Source organism: Mandrillus leucophaeus, unplaced genomic scaffold (assembly GCF_000951045.1).
Source record: "Mandrillus leucophaeus isolate KB7577 unplaced genomic scaffold, Mleu.le_1.0 Scaffold245, whole genome shotgun sequence".
Lineage (NCBI taxonomy): Eukaryota > Metazoa > Chordata > Mammalia > Primates > Cercopithecidae > Mandrillus > Mandrillus leucophaeus.
In genome coordinates, this window is record NW_012102532.1 from 740102 (window position 1) to 763135 (window position 23034).

At 45.8% G+C, this 23034-nt stretch overlaps 1 protein-coding gene across 1 annotated transcript in view; it reads right to left on the minus strand.

Annotated features, from left to right (window-relative positions):
• Positions 1 to 23034, minus strand: part of CHD4 (chromodomain helicase DNA binding protein 4) — a 38143-nt gene that overhangs the window by 2079 nt on the left and 13030 nt on the right. Inside the window, exons 13-37 of the mRNA XM_011983082.1 lie at positions 22813 to 22950; positions 21963 to 22154; positions 20934 to 21134; positions 20608 to 20745; positions 20213 to 20334; positions 19911 to 20084; positions 19439 to 19580; positions 19217 to 19348; positions 18990 to 19107; positions 15894 to 16018; positions 15316 to 15553; positions 14988 to 15163; positions 10671 to 10851; positions 10500 to 10586; positions 10322 to 10410; positions 10089 to 10222; positions 9605 to 9749; positions 9110 to 9275; positions 8751 to 8848; positions 8503 to 8632; positions 6663 to 6734; positions 6243 to 6380; positions 5857 to 5965; positions 5613 to 5745; positions 903 to 1098 (exon numbers count right to left, since the gene is read on the minus strand). Of these exons, the coding sequence (XP_011838472.1) occupies positions 903 to 1098; positions 5613 to 5745; positions 5857 to 5965; positions 6243 to 6380; positions 6663 to 6734; positions 8503 to 8632; positions 8751 to 8848; positions 9110 to 9275; positions 9605 to 9749; positions 10089 to 10222; positions 10322 to 10410; positions 10500 to 10586; positions 10671 to 10851; positions 14988 to 15163; positions 15316 to 15553; positions 15894 to 16018; positions 18990 to 19107; positions 19217 to 19348; positions 19439 to 19580; positions 19911 to 20084; positions 20213 to 20334; positions 20608 to 20745; positions 20934 to 21134; positions 21963 to 22154; positions 22813 to 22950 (3574 nt within the window). The remainder of the gene's footprint in view (positions 1 to 902; positions 1099 to 5612; positions 5746 to 5856; positions 5966 to 6242; positions 6381 to 6662; positions 6735 to 8502; positions 8633 to 8750; positions 8849 to 9109; positions 9276 to 9604; positions 9750 to 10088; positions 10223 to 10321; positions 10411 to 10499; positions 10587 to 10670; positions 10852 to 14987; positions 15164 to 15315; positions 15554 to 15893; positions 16019 to 18989; positions 19108 to 19216; positions 19349 to 19438; positions 19581 to 19910; positions 20085 to 20212; positions 20335 to 20607; positions 20746 to 20933; positions 21135 to 21962; positions 22155 to 22812; positions 22951 to 23034) is intronic.

Here is a 23034-nt window from a genome sequence, read left to right on the forward strand (position 1 = left end):
CCAGCACTTTGGGAGGCAGAGGCAGGTAGACCACTTGAAGTCAGTTTGAGACCAGCTTTGCCAACATGGTAAAACCCCATCTCTACTAAAAATACAAAAACTAGCCGCAAGTGGTGGCGCATGCCTATAGTTCCAGCTGCTCGGGAGGCTGAGGCAGGATAATTGCTTGAACCCAGGAGGCAGAGGCTGCAGTGGGCCAAGATCACGCCATTGCACTCCAGCCTGGGCAACAGAGCTAGACTCCATCTCAAAAAGAAAAAAAAAAGGTGGCCGGGTACACTGGCACATATTTGTAGTTCCAGCTACTCAGGAGGCTGAGGCAAGAGGATCACTTGAGTCCAGGAGTTCAAGACCCACCCGGGCAAAATGTTGAGAGCCCATCTCTTTTTTTTTTTTCCGGAGTCTCACTGTGTTGCCCAGGCTGATAGCCAGTGCAATGGCACGATCTTGGTTTACTGCAAACTCCACCTCCTGGTTTCAAGCGATTCTCTTGCCTCAGCCTCCTGAGCAGCTAGGATTACAGGCATGTGCCACATGCCCAGCTAATTTTGCTATTTTTAGTAGAGACGGGGTTTCACCATGTTGGCCAGGCTGGTCTCGAACTCCTAACCTCGTGATCCACCCACCTTGGCCTCCCAAAGTGCCGAGATTACAGACGTCAGCCACCGCGCCCAGCCAAGAGCCCACCTCTTAAAAAAAAAAAAAAAAAAAAAGAGGCAAAGAACTACTGTCCTTGATTGCCTCTAACATATTAACTCCCCAAGGATGGCAAAGGTCCCTACCAACTCCTAAACTCCCAAAGGAGCTCTGAAAAAGGTTTGAAAACAAATATATGTACATTGGGATGCAGTTAGATGAGGGAGGAGGCCTAATCAGCAGGAGGCAGGGGAGCCACTGGCTACCTTTGTGCAGGACTGCATTGGCTGGCTTGTTTCCTGCCATTGACTCCTTGGACAGGTGCTGATGACTTTCCGCCAAACACTCCACCTCAGCAAAGCGGGTGTTGAGGGCCATGGAAGGGTGAGAAGGGTCTTCTGACATGTTCAAGTAAGCAGCCCGGCGCAGCTGTTCCTCAATCACCAGAGCTTGTTCTAAGAGCTGGACAAGGGATAAGAGGAAACGGGAGTTCGACTGATAACTCACTTTGCTTACTTCTGACTGGCCTCTCAGCTCACCTCTCATTGTTTCTGATAGTAATAAGAACCTATAAATAACTTCATGGACAGCTCATTCCCACACCCAAGCAGTTTAACTTTGCCTTGTATCTTTTTTCTTTCCCTTTTTCAATGTCCTCGTTTTTAAAACTCTTTACCCTTTAGGTTCTCTTATACAAAAGCAATAAAAACTCAATTTAGAAAATAGAATATCAAAAATTAACAACAGATGATCCCACCTTCTAGAAATATATCCTGATGTTTTTCTTTTTAGGTTTTTTTGTGCATAGTTTTTTACATAACTGAGATCATACTATATACATATCCATATTATGTTTTCATTTAGTTACACAGTTAAACATTTTCCTTTTTATCATCTCCTCTTTATCAACTACTCTTCAAAAACACGTTTTGGCTGGGCACAGTGGCTCACACCTGTAATCCCAGCACTTTGGGAGGCTGAGATGGGCAGATCACTTGAGGTCAGGAGTTCAAGACCAGCCTGGCCAACACGACAAAACCCCATCTCTACTAAACACACAAAAATTAGCAAGGTATGGTAGTGCACACCTGTAACTGCTGCTGCTCAAGAGGTTGAGGCAGAAGAATGCTTGAACCCGGGAGGCAAAGGTTGCAGTGAGCTGGGATCATGCCACTGCACTCCAGCCTGAATGACAGAGGGAAACTCTGTCTCAAAAAAACAGGGTTATTTTGCTATTTTAAAATATTTTTGTTTTTTATTTCCTCTTATCGCCATCTCACTTCCAGTCCTCTGAAAAGCAACCTTTCTAATATAGTAATACTGTGGCTTTTTGTGTAGGTTTTTAAAGACTGTGTTGTTTCATATGTATGTTTCTAAGTTACAGAATGATGTTTTCTGTACCTATAAAATGCTTTTTTTCTCCCACTACATACTTTTTAAAAGGTACACTTATGTTGTATGCACATGAATTTTGTTGCTTCTGTTGTTTAATGCCCCATAATATGAATACATGTTTTACCTATGCATTCTCCTAATACTGAACATTTAGGTTGCCTCTAGGCCCCCATCACCAAAAATCATACTGCAGAAACACTCATGCATATGTCACCTGATGGAGCTGTATTAAAGGTTCTTTGAAATATATCCCAAGAGGCAGAATGTTGGCTCTTAATTTATGAAAAGATTTTAATTACTTAAAAAATATATTCATAAAACCTGTGACTCAACATATGAGATTTCTCATACCCTCCTCCTCTCCTAGTGTCAGCCAGCACTTCTATGCAGATGATTTGATGCTTCTCAAACATGTACCTTGAGCACTGGTTCTGATCCCGCTAGTGTATGCTGATGCGGGTAGGTAGTGGGAGGGGTGCTGATTTGTGAGAAACACCAAAAGACTTGTCTAAAATTCAGTATCATTCTTTTCTACAAACTGCTCGCTCTCTTCTTAAATGACAATTCACCTTTCTCAGTGACTCAGGCTCAAAATGTTATTTTCAGTCTCTTTCACTCTGTACCTCAAATCCAGTAAGTCAGAAGTTGGCGAGCTACAGTCTGTGGGCCAGCTCTGCCCCACCACCTGTTTTTATATGGCTGAAGAGCTAAGAATGGGTTTTACATTTTAAAATGGTTGGCAAAAAGTCAAAACAAGACTATTTCATGCCACTTAATGAGAATTATACAAAATTCAAATTGTAATATCCATAGATGAAATGCTGAAACACATCCTAACTTATTCGTTTATGTATCCCCTGTGGCTGCTTTCACACAACGAAGACGGAGTTAAGTATGTACAACAGAGACCACATGTCCCACAAAGCCTGAAGCCTATCTGGCCCTTTAATAGAAAAGGTTTGGTTGGGTGCAGTGGCTCACGCCTGTAATCCCAGCACTCTGGGAGGACAAGGCAGACAGGTCACCTGAGGTCCAGAATTTGAGACCAGCCTGGCCAATATGGCAAAACCCCATCTCTACTAAAAACACAAAAATTAGCCAGGCATGGTGGTACATGCCTGTAATCCCACCTACTCAGGAGGCTGAGGTAGGAGAATTGGTTGAACCCGGGAGGCGGAGGTTGCAAGTGAGCTGGGAGATGTCACCACTGCACTCCAGCCTGGGCAACAAAGCGAGACTGTCTCCAAAAAAAAAAAGGGGGGTTTTATTAACCATTTGGTTTGCGGAAGGGTAAAAAGGTTTACTGACCCCTACAATAAGTCACTAAGTCCAGTAAATTCTTTGGTGTTTTGTTTCCTTTATCTTTACCCTTTTCATTTTCCACAACCAGCATCACAGCCCAGACCCTTAACACCTCATGATTATATGATAGTTTTATAATCTTATGAATGCTGTTTCCATTTCCCTTGGTCCTATCAAAACTCTGCTCACAAACTTTCAGTGGCTGCCCATTAACAACAGGGTAAAGTCCAAACTCTCTTATCTGGTGCCAAGAACCCACCTACTGACCTCTAGCTCTTCTACCTTTCTCTTTCCAACCTACCTCCCAACCATCACCCAACACAAATGTTTCCCTACAGCTCAACTGGGCTATTTGCTGTTTCCAGACATACTAAACTTTGCTGCCTCATGTCTTTGCCCAACCTAATCCCTTTGTTCAGATACTCTTCTGTTCCTACCAAAAAATCTCCATCGCATTCCTCAAAACTTTATTCCAACGCCATCTTCTCCATAAAGCCATTTGTGAGTTCCCTCCCTACTCCAATTCCTCTGGAGAACTTTTTTTTTTTTTAAAGACAGGGTCTCGGATGACGCAGTGGCTCAGGCCTGTAATCTCAGCACTTTGGGAGGCCAAGGCGGGCAGATCACGAGGTCAAGAGATCGAGACCATCCTGGCCAACATGCTAAAACCCCGTCTCTACTAAAAATACAAAAATTAGAGGCTGAGGCAGGAGAATTACTTGAACCCAGGAAGCAGAGGTTGCAGTGAGCAGAGATCACACCACTGTACTCCAGCCTGGCAACACATCAAGACTCTGTCTCAAAAAAAAACAAGAAAATTAGGCCAGGAGCAGTGGTTCACACCTGCAATCCCAGCACTTTGGATTCAAGACAATCTGTCTCAAAAAAAAAAAAAAAAAAAAAAGCGTCTTACTCTAATGCCTAGGCTGGAGTGCAGTGGCACAATCTAGGCTCACTGCAGCCTCCCGAGTAGCTAGAACTACAGGTGCACGCCACCAGAATTGGCGAATTTTTGTATTTTCTGTAGACGTGGCATTTTGCCATGTTGCCCAAGCTGGTCTCGAACTCCTGGACTCAAGCAATCAGTTCTTTTAAAATGCTGGGATTAGCCACTGTGTCTGCCTCTCTAAGACCTTTTTCTTTTCTCTTCTTTTTTGAGATGAGTCTCGCTCTGTTGCCAGACTGGAGTGCAGTGGTGGGATCTCGGCTCACTGCAACCTCCGCCTCCCGGGTTCAAGCAATTCTGGAGAACTTTCTTATGCCAATCAGCAATCTCTCTCCTGATACGCAGAATGGCATTCATTTGATTACACATGTGCTCCTACTTGAAACTGAAAGCTCCTTGAAAACAGATACCATGCTTTGTCTCTTTATCCCTGGGCACATCATTGCTTAGTACATAATACTTGAAGGCTTATTAGTGTGCATTTCTTCCCCGATTATACTCAGCGTATGAGACAACAAACATGTCTTTTTCTTTTTCCTTTTTTTGAGACAGAGTCTCACTCTGTTGCACAGGCTGGAGTGCCATGGCACAATCTTAGCTCAATGAAATCTCCACCTCCCGGCTTCAAGCGATTCTCATGCATCATCCTCCCAAAGTGCTGGGATTACAGGCATGAACCACTGCGCCTGGCCCACACAGCTACTCTTCAGCCCAGAAAAAGAGGCCAGGCACAGTGGCTCACGCCTGTAATCCCAGCAATCTGGGTGGCCAAGGCAGGTGGATCACTTGAGGTCAGGAGTTTGAGACCAGCCTAGCAACATGGTGAAACCCCATCTCTACTAAAAATACTAAAAACAGCTGGGTGTGGTGGCGGGCGCCTGTAATCCCAGCTACTCAGGAGGCTGAGGCAGGAGAATCACTTGAACCCAGGACACAGAGGTGGCAGTGAGAAGAGACTGCATCATTGCATTCCACCCTGGATGACAGAGACTGTCTCAAAAAAAAAAAAAAAAAAAAAAAAGCAGCCCACTGACTGATACAGCTCTACCTCTTCAGAGATGCAATTCAATCCCACCTCTGTATCTTTCCTGAATACTCCAATCTACAGTGTTCCCCAAACAAACCCCTCTGCACTAGTGTCGCTCATTGGACCATAGTCACCTATAGCTCATGTACAGTTAGTTAACTTTCAAGTCTGTGTGTCTTCAACCCTAATGTGTAAGTTACTTGGAACCAAAGCCTTCCATAGAATGAAGAAAGTGAGAACGGTGCACTGGATGGACAGACTCCCTCCGCACTTAAGCAATCAATATATTCCTCCCCAACCGCTCACCTTAAACCTTCGAGCTAGAAATTTATTCTTGATCTCTAAGAAATTGCCACGGTTCATTTCACCCTTGAAAGGCTCATTGAGGATGGCATAGCGTGGGTCATTCTGGATGTCTTGCCACCGGGCATAGCCATGGCTATTGGAAAAGTGCTCAGGAAAAACAAAACAAGAAAAGTAAAAACCTCAAACTAAGAGACCTTCAGAACCTTTCACCAAAAGCCTCAGTCCAGACTCAGGCAAAGGATACTTTATGATGCCGGCTAGCAGCCAGTAGTCATGCCGTCGATGCCAGATCTCATAAGTCTTCTTGGTAACTGTGGCTGCCCGCTCTTCATTCTGCCAAAGGGAGTGCAACTCTGAGGAGGAATTTAGGGAAGGTGGGGGGGGGGTGCGGGAAGCAAACATCTGTGAGAATTGAAAATGCTACTTATTCTTGTCCCCCACCATCCCCCATCCCTGGATCCATCTTTATATAATTTGCTTCTGGCTTTCTCCACAGAACCCAGGGGAGTACACTATCAGTTTGGCATTCCCTCATCGAACAGAGGTAAAGTCCCTGTACCACAGTTTCTGACAAGAACCCCAATTTCACATCCGATCCTTCTAACCCTGGTGGGCCCCTCATTTCCATACCAGTAAAACCACCATCTGCAATGTTGAACATGAAACGCTGTTTAATATTTTTCTTCTGTTTCTCATCATTCAGGTCCTTGGGGGTCTCTCCATTCTGAAGCATCACCTCTTTTTTCTCTTCTTCTTCTTTCTTCTCTTCTACAGAATATAAGGAAGAAAAATGTCGGTTCCAGCCAAAGCCCAGCACCCATCGCCCTTACCCAGAACACTGTATGCTACAAGAATCCATCCACCTCCATCCCTTCTCCACCTGGGTGTCTCTCAGACCCAGAAAATGGTGCCATTGGCCCACCGGGGACAGGTGCAGTCTTTTGGGATAAAATGGCTAGATGAGTATGGACAGGGAGGCAGGGCAGATACAGTCCTTGCTTCCGGTTTTAGAGTTCTTCTAAACCACAATCAACTTCTCCAAACACCCACCTTTGTCTTCTACCACAATAGGGGTCAGATCTATTGCTGACTTTTCCTCCACCTTCTCTACATCAGCAGCACCTAGGGGAAGAAATGTTATTGAAAATATACCTAAAGGAAGAACATTATCCTCTGTTACACACTATTATCCAACTGGATAGACCTACATCTAAATGTCTGCGATTACAGTAATGTCAGCTGGGCACAGTGGCTCATGCCTGTAATCCCAGCATTTTGGGAGACAGTAGCGGGCAGATCACTTGAGGTCAGGAGTTCAAGACCAGCATGGCCAACATGGGAAAACCCAATCTCTATTAAAAATACAAAAATTAGCCAGGTGTGGTGGCTCATGCCTGTAATCCCAGCACTTTGGGAGGCCAAGGTGGGTGGATCACCTGAGGTCAAGAGTTAGAAACCAGCCTGGCCAACATGGTGAAACCCCGTCTCTACTAAAAATACAAAAATTAGCCAGGCATGGTGGCTCACGCCTGTAATCCTAACACTTTGGGAGGCCGAGGTGGGTGGATCTCGAGGTCAGGAGTTTGTTACCAGCCTGGCTGACATGGTAAAACCCCGTCTCTACTAAAATACAAAAATTAGCCAGGCATGGTGGTGCGTGCTATAATCCCAGCTACTCAGGAGGCTGAGGCAGGAGAATTGTTTGAACCCAGGAGGTGGAGGTTGCAGTGAGCCGAGATCATACCACTGCACTGCACATCAGCCTGGGTGACAGAGCAAGACTCCACCTCAAAAAAAAAAAAAGCCCGGCATGGTAACTACTCAGGAGACTGAGGCAGGAGAATCGCTTGAACCCAGGAGGTGGAGGTTGCAGTGAGCCAATATCGTGCCACTGCACTCCTGCCTGGGCGACAGAGTGAGACACCATCTCAATAAATAAATAAATAAATGATTAGCTGGGCATGGTTGTGGCATGCCTGTAATCCCAGTTACTCGGAGGCTGAGGCAGGAGAACCGCTTGAACCCGGGAGGCGCAAGTTGCAGTGAGCAGAGATTGTGCCACTGCACTCCCGCCTGGGTGACAGAGTGAGACTCCATCTCAAAAATAAAAAATAAATAAAATAAAGTCATAAGAGATAGGAAAACCTGCCACCTAAAATCAAGGGTGCAGGATTCTTCAGTGTATCGCTTCCTCCTGATCTCTCTACAGCCCCAGTGAAAATTCATGAGTGACCATGGTTCACACAGGAATCTGTAGTGCTTAAAAATATGGACACCAGCCAGGCACAGCAGCTCACGCCTATAATCCCAGCACTTTGAGAGGGCAAGGCAGGTGGATCACATGAGGTCAGGAGTTCGAGACCAGCCTGACCAATATGGAGAAACCCCCTCTATTAAAAAATACAAAATTAGCTAGGCATGGTGGCACATGCCTGTAATCCCAGCTACTCAGGAGGTTGAGGCAGGAGAATCGCTTGAACTCAGGAGGCGGAGGTTGCAGTGAGCCGAGATCACGCCATTACACTCCAGCCTGGGCAACAAGAGTGAAACTCCTTTTTTTAAAAAAAGAAAAAAAGAAAAAAAAAGGCCAGGCACAGTGGCTCATGCCTGTAATCCTAACAATTTGGGAGGCCAAGGCGGGCGGATCACAAGGCCAGGAGATTGAGACCAGCCTGGCCAACATGGTGAAACCCTGTCTCTACTAAAAACACAAAAATTAGCTGGGCATGATGGCATATGCCTGTAATCCCAGCTACTCGGGAAGCTGAGGCAGGAGAATCGCTTGAACCTGGGAGGTGGAGGTTGCAGTAAGCCAAGATGGCGCCACAGCACGCCAGCCTGGCAAGAGTGCGAGACTGTCTCAAAAAAAAAAAAACGTGGATACCTTTACCTTTGGGCTCTGTCTCCATAGGTTCCTCTGTTCTCTCCTTCACCTCTGCCTTTTCCACTTTCTCCTCTCCCTCAGGGGGTTCAGCAACGACCTTTTCATCCTCTGAGGCAGGGGCAGGGGGCTGTGTACACTTCAAAGGAAAAAAAAACAAAAACAAAACAGATGAAGCAGACAGGCCAGCAACTACAAGGAAGACTGGACTTATACATTTGTCTTTAGTGTGGCATTCAGTCACCCCCATCTCTTACCTCAATGGCAGTCTCAGGGGCTACAGATTTAACCTCCTTTTCTCCTTCTATGCTCTCTTCTTCTTTGAGGCTATTTTCCTCTATTTTGATCCCATCTTCTGCAGAACAATAAGAGACAATCAATTAGGAAGAAGGTCCTACATCAGAGAGAAGGTCATTTCTTCCCAGTTTGTCTCATCTTAAATTGTCCTCTCGTGCCTTTAAGAGCCAGCCCCATTCTTAGGACGGCCCTCCTAAACTGAGAGGGAAATTGCTGTGTGTCCTGCCAGACTACCCTGTTAGAACTGAGCACAGGGGAGCAGAAAAATAGGCCAGGACAAAAAGAGAGGGACAGAAAATGATAGGACAGGCAGACTTACCAGCAGGTGGGGCAGGTGCAGGAGTGTTGGGCTGCGTATCCCCTGGAGTGGAGGGTGTAGGAGTCTTTGGGGAGGGTGACCCTGGCTGGGACATTTTCTTGTTTTCCTCTACCTCAGCCAGTTCAGGCATGCTCCAGCGCCCATTAACATGTTCAAACTCCTGAACCTGTAGCAATGGGACAAGAAATTGAAGACCCAATTCCAGCTGCAGGCTCCCTTCCTATTGGCCCTCCAGTCTCCGCCTCCTGGGTTCAAGCAATTCTCCTGCCTCAGCCTCCTGAGTAGCTGGGATTACAGGTGCCCACCACCACACGCAGCTAATTTTTGTATTTTTAGTAGAGACGGGGTTTCGCCATGTTGGCCAGGCTGGTCTCAAACTCCTGACCTCAAGTGATCCACCCGCCTCGGCCTCCCAAAGTGCTGGGATTACAGGTGTGAGCCACTGCGCCTGGCCCCCTAGAAACTTTTAACAATGGCAAGTGGCTCAGGGCTCACCTTCTTGCGAATCAAAGACATAACACCAATTCTAGTAAGGACATGCTGGCGAGACAGGCCTTCTCGAGGGACACCATCAGCAAAGGTCTCAGCCCCATCTGCCCCCGGCTCACATAAATGCCGCATAAAGAGAGAGACATATGCCCTGTGTAAAGAAGTAGAGAAATGAGTTAAACAGGGATCATGCTGACTCTTAAGATTCTTTTTCCATCCCTTCGTGAGGCATTATCACAGGCAATAACTATGGCTCCACCTTGAGGTAAAGCCCACCACTGCACTGGAAGGCTGATCTCCAGACCCCACAAGACGACCCAGGTTCTCTTCCAGGGAAGCTAGGAACACATTACTAACAGCTTCACCTGCCAACTTCAACAGAGGAAACAGCCCACTTCCCTGCACGGCTGGGCCTAGAACCATGGAATGACCAGCTAGATAGCAGAAGCAGCCCTTGCTCTAGATCAGTCCACGCCAGCCCTCAACTCACTTGAACTCTTTCTCTGATTTGCCTCGCAGATCTCTTACAAGCCACTGGGTAGTAAAAGCATCCTGAGGTGGCATACCATATCGCATAATTGCGTTAAGAAAGGCTTTTCGCTGACGAGCATTAAAACCAAGTACCTAGGGGAAGAAGAAACCCAGGTGAGAGGGAGCAGGTCGCACTCCACCAAAGATCCAATATCTGGCACTCACCCACCCTTAGAATCCCATGGCACTTACTTCAATATTCCCACCGACACGGGCCAACAGAGGAGGCAATGGCTTATCTTTATCATTCCGCAGGCCCTTACGACTGGGCCTACGGGGAGCTGCAGGAAGAAAAAGATGAATGAGTGACACAGGTAGGATATGAAACAAAGCAATATTTAGAAAAGCAACAAAAAAGCACAGCCCTCACCTTCTGAACGTTCATCAAAGTCTTCATCACCTTCCTCTGAAGCCACTGAGTAATCGGACTGGTTGTCGGACTGGTCGTCCTGCCAATCTGGAGGGAGAGAGGGCAGATGAGCGGGGCCCACTGCTCTAGTGGAACGGCCCATGGGTGGGGGGCGGGGCCGGCCACACACACCTCGGTCCTCCTGGGAGCCATCATTGTAGTTGACCTGTTTACGGATTCTTTTTCCTTTACCCAGATTTCGGGCTAGATCTTCTTGCTGCTGCTCATAATGGTGCCGCAGCAATTTCTCCCAGTAGTCAGGATCCACACTTTCTTCCTGTTTAATGATTTCCCGTTCTACCTCCTCTTCCTCCTGGGACAGAGGGAGGGCCAGGACTCAGGAGTGCTGAAGTCAGCACCACCAGCTACCCCTGGTCCTCACAGTTCCCACTCTGCTAGCTCCTTTTCATGACTGGACTCTTAAATAGTTGGTGTGCCTGTTTGGACCTACGAACTTAGAAGAAATTTAATTGAGAGTACATAGCTCCTCATAATTATGTATACATTAGCAGTCAGCATAACTCAAGAAAAACATGGGATACAGCCATTATCACAGGGAAAGATAAAGAGACAGAATGCTTTCTTCTAACCCCTTGCACTGGTGCATATACAATCGGAAGATAGCAAAAAGAAAAGAGGTCAGAGCCTTAGCAAGGCAGAATGGAGAAGCTTCTGAAATACTGTAAAAGATTTTCATAAGAGAGAAGAAAAGAGGTCTATAAGCCTTTCTGTTCTTCATAAACTTCATAAAAGCTTACCAACTGTCTGCAAAGCGAAAAGAATTATATATAGCCTCTTATATCCCAAAAATGTTGATACTCCTCTAAAAGTGAATTTTTTTCAGACACTTCAGGATCACTCACTGATTCCATATCCCTTATACTGGAATTAAACAGCTGCTAATAGCATAACATTAGAAACAACCTAAATGTCCATCATTATGGAACTAGTTAAATAAATTACAATCAGCCCTCTGTATCCATGGGTTCTGCACCTGTGGATTCAAACCACCATAGATGGAAAATATTCAGAGAAAAAACAAAATTGTCTGTACTCAACATGTACAGACTTTTTTCTTGTTATTATTCCCTAACCAATGTGGCATTTACATCGCATTGGTATTACTTTTGTGTTTAAAAGGAAAAAAAAGTTTTTGGGTACATGTATGTGGGTGTACATATACATGTATGAATATATGTATAATTTGTATACACATAAAATATTTTTGTAAAGATATAAAAGGAACTGAAAACATTAGCTGTCCCCAAGAAGGGAACTAAATTGTTAGAGGACAGAGGAGAAAAGAGATACGTGTGTGTACATATAAATATATATATGTTTTTTTTTTTTTTGGGGGGAGAGGGTCTAGCTGTGTTGTCTAGGCTAGAGTACAGTGGCATCATTATGGCTCACTGCAGCCTCAACCACCAGGTTTAAGCGATCCTCCCACACAGCTAGAACCACAGCATGAGCAACCACACTCAGCTAATGTTTTTATTACTTAGAGACGGAATTTCACCATGTTGCCCAAGTTGGTCTCCAACTCCTGGGCTCAAGCGGCCCTCCCGCCTCAGCCTCCCAAAGTACTGGGATTCTAGGCATGAGCCACCGCATCTTGCCCTTTCCTGTATTTTGAGCTATGTAAATTACTATCAAAAATAAAAGTTAAAAAATTTTTAAAAGAAGTCAACAGCAGCTGCAGTCACTAATCAAAGAACAATGTGTATACTTGTGTAGTCACCAACAAGGATGATCCACTTATCATGTGCTCTCCCTCCTGTCAATCACTCCTATTACATTCACTGCCACTGAAAGGAATGTGAGCATTCTATTAGTAGGGTTGTTTCTGATTGAACACTATAGTATGCAGACCTATGTCAGACCATTCAGCCACACTTACATATAAACTAAGGTTGGACATATTACCTTCAAGAACAAAATCACAGGTAAGTATCAGGGAAACACAGCAAGGGGGATGGTTCTGAGGTGGGAGAATGAGAAAAGATGACAAAGACCACCAGAACCAATGCCAATTCAAAGAATCCTGAGCTGAGTGGTTTACAGAAGACCAGAAGAAAAAGGAAATTTTATTTTTCCATTTCATACTCCTCTACATCATTTGGGAGAGAAAAACATTAAAACAAGCCACACATTCCTCACATACTATTTTCTTTTTTTACTATAAAAGACCAAGAAAGAGAAGGGAGGAGAATAAAAAGGTATAGACCGATTCTAATTTTTTTTTTTTTTTTTGAGACGGAGTCTCACTCTGTCGCCAGGCTGGAGTGCAGTGGCGCAATCTCGGCTTCACTGCAACCTCCACCTCCCGGGTTTCAAGTGATTCTCTGCCTCAGCCTCCCAAGTAACTGGGACTACAGGTGCCCACCACCACACCCAGTTAATTTTTGTATTTTTCTACAGACAGGGTTTCACCATGTTGGCCAGGATAGTCTCGATCTCCTGACTTCGTGATCCACCCACCTCGGCCTCCCAAAGTGCTGGGATTACAGGCATGAGCCACCGCGCCTGGCCTGATTCTAATCTTTAAAAAAACACAAGGAGGGGCCAGGCATAGTGGCTCATGCCTGTAATCCCAGCACTTTGGGAGGCCGAGGCAGATGGGTCATGAGGTCAGGAGATCGAGACCATCCTAACACAGTGAAACCCCATCTCTACTAAAAATACAAAAAATTAGCTGGGCGTGGTGGCACATGCTTGTAGTCCCAGCTATTCGAGAGGCTGAGGAAGGAGAATTGAACCCAGGAGGCAGAGGTTGCAGTGAGCCAAGATCACGCCACTGCTCTCCAGCCTGGGCGAGAGAGCAAGACTCTGTCTCAAAAAAAAAAAAAGAAAAAAACACACACACAAGGAGGCCGGGCGCGGTGGCTCATGCCTATAATCCCACCACTTTGGGAGGCCGAGGCAGGCGGATCACTTGAGGTCAGGAGTTCTAGAATACCCCAGCACACATGGTAAAACCCCGTTTCTACTAAAACTATAAAAAAATTAGCCGGGCATGATGGTGCGTACCTGTAATCTCAGCTACTTGGGAGGCTGAGGCAGGAGAATTGCTTGAACCCAGAAGTGGAGGTTGCAGTGGGCTGTGATCCCACCACTGCACTCCAGCCTGGGCAACAGAGCAAGACTCTGTCTCAAAAAAAAACATAGGTAAGGCCGGGGCAGTGGCTCACACCTGTAACCCCTGTAATCCAAGGCGGGTGGATCACAAGGTCAGGAAATCAAGACCATCCTGGCTAACACGGTGAAACCTCGTCTCTAATAAAAACACAAAGAAATTGGACAGGTGTGGTGGCAGGCGCCTGTAGTCCCAGCTACTCGGGAGGCTCAGGCAGGAGAATTGCTTGAACCCGGGAGGCGGAGCTTGCAGTGGGCTGAGATCGCACCACTGCACTCCAACCTGGGGGAGAGAGTGGGACTCCATCTCAAAATAAATAAATACATAAATACATAAATACAATAATAAATACATAAAAATAAACACAAGGAGACCTGGTGCAGTGGGTAACACCTGGAGTGCTTTGGGAGGCCAAGGCAGGAGGACTGCTTAAGGCCAGGAGTTCAAGACCATCCTGGGCAACACAGCAAGACATCTCTAAAAACATTTAAAAAATTAACCAGGTCTGGTAGCACACATCTACTAGGGTCACTCTTCAGCCCAGGAGTTTAAGGTTGCACTGAGCTATGACTGTGCCATTGCACTCTAGCCTGGATGACAGAGCCAGACCCTGTCTCTTTTTTTGTTGTTTTTTTTTCTCTTCAGACAGAGTCTGGCTCTGTCACCAGGCTGGAATGCAATGGCGTGATCTCAGCTCACTGCAACCTCTGCCTCCTGGGTTCAAGCGATTCTCCTGCCTCAGCCTCCTGAGTAGCTGGGACTACAGCTGTGCTCCATCATGCCTGGCTAATTTTTTTATTTTTAGGAGAAACTGGGTTTCACCGTGTTGGCCAGGCTGGTCTCAAACTCCTGGCCTCAAGTGATCTATCTGCCTGTCTCGGCCTCCCAAAGTGCTGGGATTACAGACTTGAGCCACTACACCTGGTAGAGACCCTGTCTCTTAAATAAAAACCAGAAAACACAAAGAGACAGATTATCTAGGATCTTCTGCCTTTTCTCTAGAGAGATGAAGTAACATTCAAAATTTTATGTGTAAGGTTTAATAAAACACGTAAGAGAAAATGACATTCTGGTAAAGAGCCAAAATAACTGTTGTGAGCATATTTGGTTGTAAGTTTTCTGACAACCAAGGCAAAGATGAAAATCTGATTAGTCATGTTATCAGCCTTGTTTTCAAAGGAAGAGGTGTATCAATTCATCAATGTAAGAATTTGCCTATAGATGATTTCCTCTTGTCTCAAATATCACCTTGGTCTCAATTCCAATTTTCAGACCAATCACCAAGCACAGGATTGCCTTGGATTCATACTCACCCCCATTTCTTCTTCCCGTACCACATACTGGGCCACTTTGAATGAGCTCAAATATTCATTCATGCCCTGCAATTCTGTGTCTTCAGTCTCATCCTGGTTACGGTCCAGCAGCCGTTCAATGGCCTTATCATCGTAGTGGATAACACTGCTATCTTCTCCCTCTTTGTTGTCTCCTCCTATAAAAAATCAAGGGCCCACATCCCCAAAGTCAGCTTCAGCAGCTGCAGTGGAAAAAGCAAGTCCCACAAGACCCTTGGTATCAAAGATTCTCCCTAACCTTTAGAGAGGCCAAGCCCCACACCAAAATGTAAGTTCCTGACTAGCTCACCTCCATCAGTGGCTTCATCCTTGAAAAGTTCCTCAGTGCCAAATTTGAGGATATCATCAAGCTCCTGTTTGGACATAGATCCAGTCTTGGAGCCCAGCCCAGGCCGTACCACTAGATGCGTCAGCATCATTTTCTTCTTTGCCACCTGCGTGATGCGCTCCTCAACTGACGCACGGGTCACAAACCGGTAGATCATTACCTTTTTATTTTGCCCAATCCGGTGAGCTCTGCTAAAGGCCTGGAGTTGAGCAGGAAATAAAGCCAGAAATTGTATTTTCCTGGTGCCACTCTTATCCTGACTTCCACATAGTATTCTAAATTCGGCACAAGACAAGGTCTACAGCCTGCCCTCATAGGAAACTTCTTTTTGCACCCCTGCCTCCAGACACCACCCTCTAACATGTTACCCAAAATAGGACCACAGCTAACCAAATTCTCTGGCTTACAATAAGGTAAACAACACAAAAAGAATCTGTTGTTTCTCACCTAAAAACCTAATTCCAGATGGTAGAGTGCTCATAGAGGCCACTATGCCTCTAACATGTTACTTATTAAGGCTGCCTGCTGCCTCTGCTCACCTGAATGTCATTATGGGGGTTCCAGTCAGAGTCATAGATAATAACTGTGTCAGCAGTGGCCAGATTGATTCCAAGGCCCCCAGCTCGAGTGGAAAGCAAGAAGCAGAACTGCTGAGCACCTGGTGCTAATAAAGGAACCAAAAACACCATTAGAAGTGTCTCCTAAATTCCAATTCACAAATGTAGTTTAAAAAATTAAGCCGGGGCGGTGACTCAAGCCTGTAATCTTAGCACTTTGGGAGGCAGACACAGGTGGATCATTGGAGTTCAAGACCAGCCTGGCCAACATGGTGAAACCCTGCCTCTACTAAAAATACAAAAATTAGCCAGGCATGGTGGTGTACACCTGTAGTCCCAGCTACTCGGGAGGTTGAGGCAGGAGAATCGCTTGAACCCGGTAGGCAGAGTTTGCAGTGAGCAGAGATTGCACCACTGCACTTCAGCCTGGGCAACAGAGCGAGACACTCCATCTCAAAAAAAAAAAAGAAAAATTAGCTGGGCATGGTGGTGCACACCTGTAGTCCCAGCTACTCAGGAAGTTGAGGCAGGAGAATCACTTGAGCCCAAGAGTTCAAGGTTATAGTGAGCTTTGTGCTACTGCACTCCAGCCTGGGCAACACAGCAAGACCCCATCTCTTAAAGAAAAACGTCAGAATAGGCCAGGTGCAGTGGCTCACGCCTATAACCCCAGCACTTTGGGAGGCTGAGGTGGGCAGATCACCTGAGGTCAGGAGTTCGACATTAAGCTGGCCAACATGGTGAAATCCTGCCTACTAAAAATACAAAATTAGCCAGGCATGGTGGCAGTCACCTGTAATCCCAGCTACTTGGGAGGCTGAGGCAAGAGAATCGCTTGAACCCAGGAGGCGAAGGTAAAAAGAAAGAATGTCAGAATATAAAACCTCATAGGCAAACACCACAGTAATAATCATTGTAAGCAAAGTCCACTGATGGATACTAAAATCAGTGTGAAAGTTTAAGGAGAAACAGGACACTGACACAGTCTCAAATATCTCCCTCAAGCTATTTATGTGATTACAATTGGGAACAAGAGAAACTTTACACTGCAGAAACTCAACAGACACCACCTTAACCAGTGATCAAATCATTACCAGTAAGGGGACATAACACATGTCCGTGCCCCAGTATGATGCACTGAAAAGGAAACATCATCGGCCGGGTGCAGTGGCTCACAAGGTCAGGAGATCTTGACCAACGTGGTGAAACCCTGTCTCTACTAACAGTACAAAAATTAGCCGGGCACGGTGGCGGGCACCTGTAATCCCAGCTACTCGGGAGGTTGAGGCAGGAGAATGGCTTGAACCTGGGTGGAGGTTGCAGTGAGCCAAGATCACACCACTGCACTCCAGACTCCAGCCTGGTAACAGAGCAAGACTGTCTCAAAAAAAAAAAACGAAAAGAAAAGAAAAGGACACAACATCACCTCTGTGGCATTCTTGCACAAAATGTCTAATTTAATCAAGAGAAAACATCACACAAACCCAAACTTAGAGCCATGCTACAAAATAACTGACCAGTGTTCATCAAAAGTATCTATATTGACCGGGCACAGTGGCTCACACCTGTAATCCCAGCACTTTGGGAGGCCGAGGCAGGTGGATTACCTGAGGTCAGGAGTTCGAGACCAGCCTGGCCAACATGGTGAAACCGTCTCTACTAAAAATACAAAAATCTGCTGGGCATGGTGGCGCACACCTGTAATCTCAGCTACTCAGGAGGCTGAGACAGGAGAATCGCTTGAACCCAGGAGGCACAGGTTGCAATGAGTCAAGATCGTGCCACTGCACTCCAGTCTGGGCAACAGAGTGAGACTCCATCTCAAAAAAAAATCCGTATCATGTAAGAAAAGGAAAAAAAATAAATGTCATAGATAGCAGGAAGCACAATAACTAAATGGAACATGGGACCTGGGATTGGATCCTGAAACAGAAAACAGACATCAGGAAAAACTGGTGACATCCATTGAAGGTCTGTCATTTATAGTATAACACCAATGATAATTTCCTAGTTTTGATCATTGTACTGCAGTTATGTAAGTTATTATTAAGAGAAGCTAGCTAGTTGAACAGTATACATGAGCTCTCTGTGCTGTTCTGTAACTTTTTTCTAAGTCTAAAATTAAAATAAAAAGTTTTTTTAAAACAAGTAGTAGTGACACTGAGTACAGTGGCTTATGCCTATCATCTCAATACTTTGGGAGGCCAAGGCAGGAGGACTGCTTGAGCCCAGAAGTTTGTGATCAGCCTGGACAACATGGCAAGACCCTATCTCTTCAAAAAAATTTTTTTAATTAGCTAGGTACAGTGGCTCAAGCCTATAGCCCCAGCTAGTTGGGAGGCTGAAGCAGCAGGATCACTTAAGCCTGGATGTGGGTCCAGGTTGTAGTAAGCCATGATCATGCCACTGCTCTCCAGCCTCCGCAACAGAGTGAGACCCCATCTCAAACAAACAAAACAAAACAGGCTGGGCATGGTGGCTCGTGCCTGTAATCCCAGCACTTTGGGAGGCCAAGGCGGGCGGATAATGAGGTCAGGAGATGAAGACCATCTTGGCCAACATGGTGAAACCCCATCTCTACTAAAAGTACAAAAATTAGGTGGGCGTGGTGGCACGCACCTATAGTCCCAGCTACTTGGGAGGCTGAGGCAGGAGAATCACTTGAACCCAGGAGGCGGAGGTTGCAGTGAGCCAAGATCGCACCACTGCACTCCAGCCTGGGTAACAGAGCAAGACTCCATCTCAAAAAAAAAAACAAACAAAAAACAAAAAACAAAACCAAACCCTAGTAGTGTCTACTGAGGCAGATAAGTCTGCTAGTAACTTGCTATTTGAGCTTGAACAAGTCCTGACCTCTTGCTTGCCCTCAAGATACAATGCTTTCTTCTTTCTAGCAGAAAGAACAAAGACCCCAAAGGAAAAAATCTCCTAGGAATAGTCCAATACATTCTTCCAACTGAGACATTCAAAAGCTTTACCCTTCCATCTCAAATGACAAAGCCCGAAAAGAACTACACAGAAAAGCAGATGCACAAGAAGTTACAGAGAATTCCTGAAACTAAACAACTTCTCTCTCACCATTGAAGCGGTCAATGGCCTCTTGCCGCATGTTCCCAGTGATTCCACCATCGATGCGTTCGTATTTATAACCTTCATGTTCCAAGAAATCCTCTAGCAAGTCTAGCATCTTGGTCATCTGTAAAAGGAGCATGGTTTAATTATGGAAGAGTCAGATGGTAACCCTTTCCTGAGGTCACTGACGGTTGTCTATGACTGTTCCCTAAAGCTCCCAGTCCACATGATACCTGGGAAAAGATGAGTACACGATGCCCACCCTCTTTAAGGTTCTTGAGCATTTTCTGCAGCAGCAGTAATTTCCCAGATGCTCTGATTAGGGCACTGCCATCATACATGCCATTAGGCATCTTAGGGGCTTCCTGAGAACAAAAGCAAAGAAAAAAATATTAAAAGAAGGCACATATGGAGGAGTCCCAACCCAGGGAAAAACAGGAGGTGGCACTACATACCATTGCAGCCACAGGGAAGAGGTATGGATGGTTGCAGCACTTCTTAAGATCCATCACCACATTTAGCAGAGACACCTGGTTGCCACCACCTCGGGCATTGAGTGCTTCAAAATTTCGAGTGAGGATGTACTTGTAGTATTTCCTACATGGCCAAGGTAGAAAGACAGGTTAGACCTCAGAGGCTTTCGGTGACTCATAATGCAGGCCCAACAACTGAGATCTTTCTTCCAACACATCCCACTTTGGCACTAAGGACACCTAACGCACAAGCACTACCACCACCATTTTAAATACGGAAAGGTATAACTTAAAATAAGTAAGAACCATGTGCTCCAGCGCCCTAGCATCAGGTTTCTTTAGGCCTTGCTTGCTCCTGTCACCAGATGCCTTGAAGCTGAGTGAGGGAGGAATAGGAAAGACTGCAGACTGGCAGATGTCTAAATGGAGTCTGTTTCTGTCCCTCCCAACTCACTTCTGCATAGGGCTCAGCTCCACACGCACAATTAGTTCTGTCTTGGAGGGCATATTCTTGAACACATCGGCTTTCAGCCGCCGCAACATGTGCGGCCCCAGCATGTCATGTAGTTTTTTTATCTGGTCCTCCTTGGCAATGTCAGCAAACTCCTCCAAAAAACCTTCCAAATTGCTTCAGAAAGAAAAAGGAAAAAGTTATTGGAGAAGGAGAAGGGAAGAAAGAAAAGTGATACAGGAAATGGGCAACAGGAAGAATGAGAAGCACAATTATGAGCCGATTACAGATAAACACATACTTACTGGAACCTCTCGGGGGTGAGAAAGTTGAGCAGATGAAACAACTCTTCGAGATTGTTTTGTAATGGAGTCCCAGTCAGCAACAACTTGTGCTGGAGTGAGTAACCATTCAAGACCCGGAAGAACTGGTGAAGCAGATGGAAAAATGTGAAATCCAATGAAAACACAGCTCTAATAAATCTCTACCAAATTTCAAGTTTTTCACTGCCCAATAGTTAAGCATCCCACTCCTCACATTCTTTTTAAAGGCCTGGCCACCAAGGGCTGTCACATACAAGGAAAGAAGGCAGAGACAATTTTTCTCTCTCCTCTCCACCTGCAAGTCTTCCCCCTAACAAATTGGGAGTACTAGAAAAAACTCAAAGTCAGGGCTCCAACATCCCTCCCTCAGCCCTCACCTTAGACTGATTGTTCTTCAGCCTATGGGCTTCATCCACGATGAGGCAGGCCCAATCAATAGAGCCCAAGATAGCCATGTCAATGGTGATCAATTCATAGGATGTCAGCAGCACATGGAATTTCACAGATGCCTCTTTCTGCACATGAAGGCAACTTGGTCACTACTAGTCACCTTCTCTCATGTAATCACAACCCGGGGACTGACGGAACGTTTTCCTCCTCCCAGGATTACCCTTTTGCCTCACCAAGGACCAGATCACAAGGAGGTAAACTAAGCCAGAAGCCGCAACTCTTTCTCTAGGGTGGCTTCCCTGCCCTGAGATACCTTCATGCGGGAGGCCTTCTTGCCGCCACGAATAGCATTGTCTTCAAAGGAGAACTCATTCTCTCGGATGATGGCACGGCTGTCCTTGTCACCCACATAGGTTACAACATACATGTCTGGAGCCCACATTTCAAACTCCCGCTCCCAGTTGATGATGGTAGAAAGAGGGGCACTCACTAGGAAGGGGCCTTTGGAATGACCCTTTGAGGAAGAAGAGGAAAGTCAGGACTGAGGGCCCCCGCACACTGTAACCCCAGTGAACACCCAGCACCCTGCTGTCCCCTCAAGCCGAGCCAAGGACTGACACCTGCGCTCCTGCTCCTGTTCTCACCTTCCTCCATACACATGCCCAGCCTGTGCCTTTCCAAAAAGACAAGGTCCCACCATAACTACAAGTCTTGTCTCTCCCATTAAGTCTTTCTATACTTTTTTCCTGAGACGGAGTTTCACTCTTGTTGCCCAGGCTGGAGTGCAATGGTGCAATCTCAACTCACTGAAACCTCTGCCTCCCGGGTTTAAGTGATTCTCCTGCCTCAGCCTCCCAAGTAGCATGCGCCGCCACGCCCGGCTAACTTTGTATTTTTAGTAGAGACGGGGTTTCACCATGTTGGTCAGGCTGGTCTCAAACTCCCGACCTCAGGTGATCCACCCACCTCAGGCTCCCAGTGCTGGGATTACAGGTGTGAGCCACTGCGTACAGCCAAGTCTTTCCATACTAATTCTACTCGTAATTCTACTTCCCTCAACACATAATCATTCCCCTAGAACTGAGACTCTACGGACCCACTGCTAATCCTACCCAGAGCTCCACACCCTCAAATCTTCTGCTGCGTACGTATGTTTATCCACTATCACATTTATCTACTATCTATTAAACACATGTGTACATGTGTTTACCTATTATCCATAGTGTTCTTGAAGGTCAGAGACCAATTTTTTTATTCCTTTATCTCTTTACTCAGAGTGTAAGTGAAGGCTTCAAACACAAAATATCCACACAAAAAAACTATCAGCCCCAGATTTCCTTACCTCCTTGTAAAGGGAATAGAGGAAGACTGCTGTCTGTACAGTTTTCCCAAGGCCCATCTCATCAGCCAAGATGGTGTCAGTGCCCTGAGCCCAGGAGAAACGCAACCAATTCAGACCCTCCATTTGATAGGGGTGCAGGGTTCCACCTGTAGCATCCAGGTACTCTGGCTGTCGCTCATACTTCACTGTTGGCTGAAGGATGAAACAGAGAAGTCAAGAGCTGGCAAGGAACTCCCTTCCTCCCCTAATACAGCAGCTGCTTCCTCCTCTCTAGTCTTCACAGATCCTCCCGGGGAAAAGCTACAAAAATTCTGAGGGAAGAGATCCCCTATAATTACTGCAATTTCATGTTCACTTTAGGGTCCTCCAGGAAACAGGGCTTAACCAGACAGATCTGATTTTGGTTCTACATATCACTGAGGAAAAACACATCACAGACTCCCTACCAATACAATAATTCTACTAGTCAGGATCTACCAGGTAAATAATGTATGTCCCTGTTAGATGAATCTTTTTAACTTTAATCACCCTCAAATTACACTGTACAAACAAAACCCAGAGGAACTGAGCCTGAATTAAGCCAGATTCCAATGTAAGTTCATAAAAGCTAGGCTATGTGACCCCTCCCCCTAGATAACACTTCAGTCATTCAAAATACACCTCCTTTTTTTTTCTGATGACAAAAGAAGAAAGTAATCCCAGTGCTTTCTGATATATAGAGACGTGGAGAAGTGGGGAAGCAGACTTGAAGTGATCTTTTCATTACCTAAGAGTACCATCATTAGACTGCAGCAAAGATACACTGTCCTACCCAACAATCTACCCTCCAGTCCCTTCCACTCCGACTCACATCAACTGTTGGCGTTTCTGGAGGTCTCTCCAACTTTCGAAGCTTCACCTTCTTGAGCTTCTTGCCTGGTCGGCCTTCCTCACCCCTCATTAACTCCCTAAAGAAGAAAGACGTCACGCAGCTGCCCAAAGTCCTTTTCTATAGAAGAAACAACTTGCCCAGGCACAGAGGCTCACACCTGTAATCCTAACACTTTGGGAGGCTGAGGCAGGCAGGTCACCT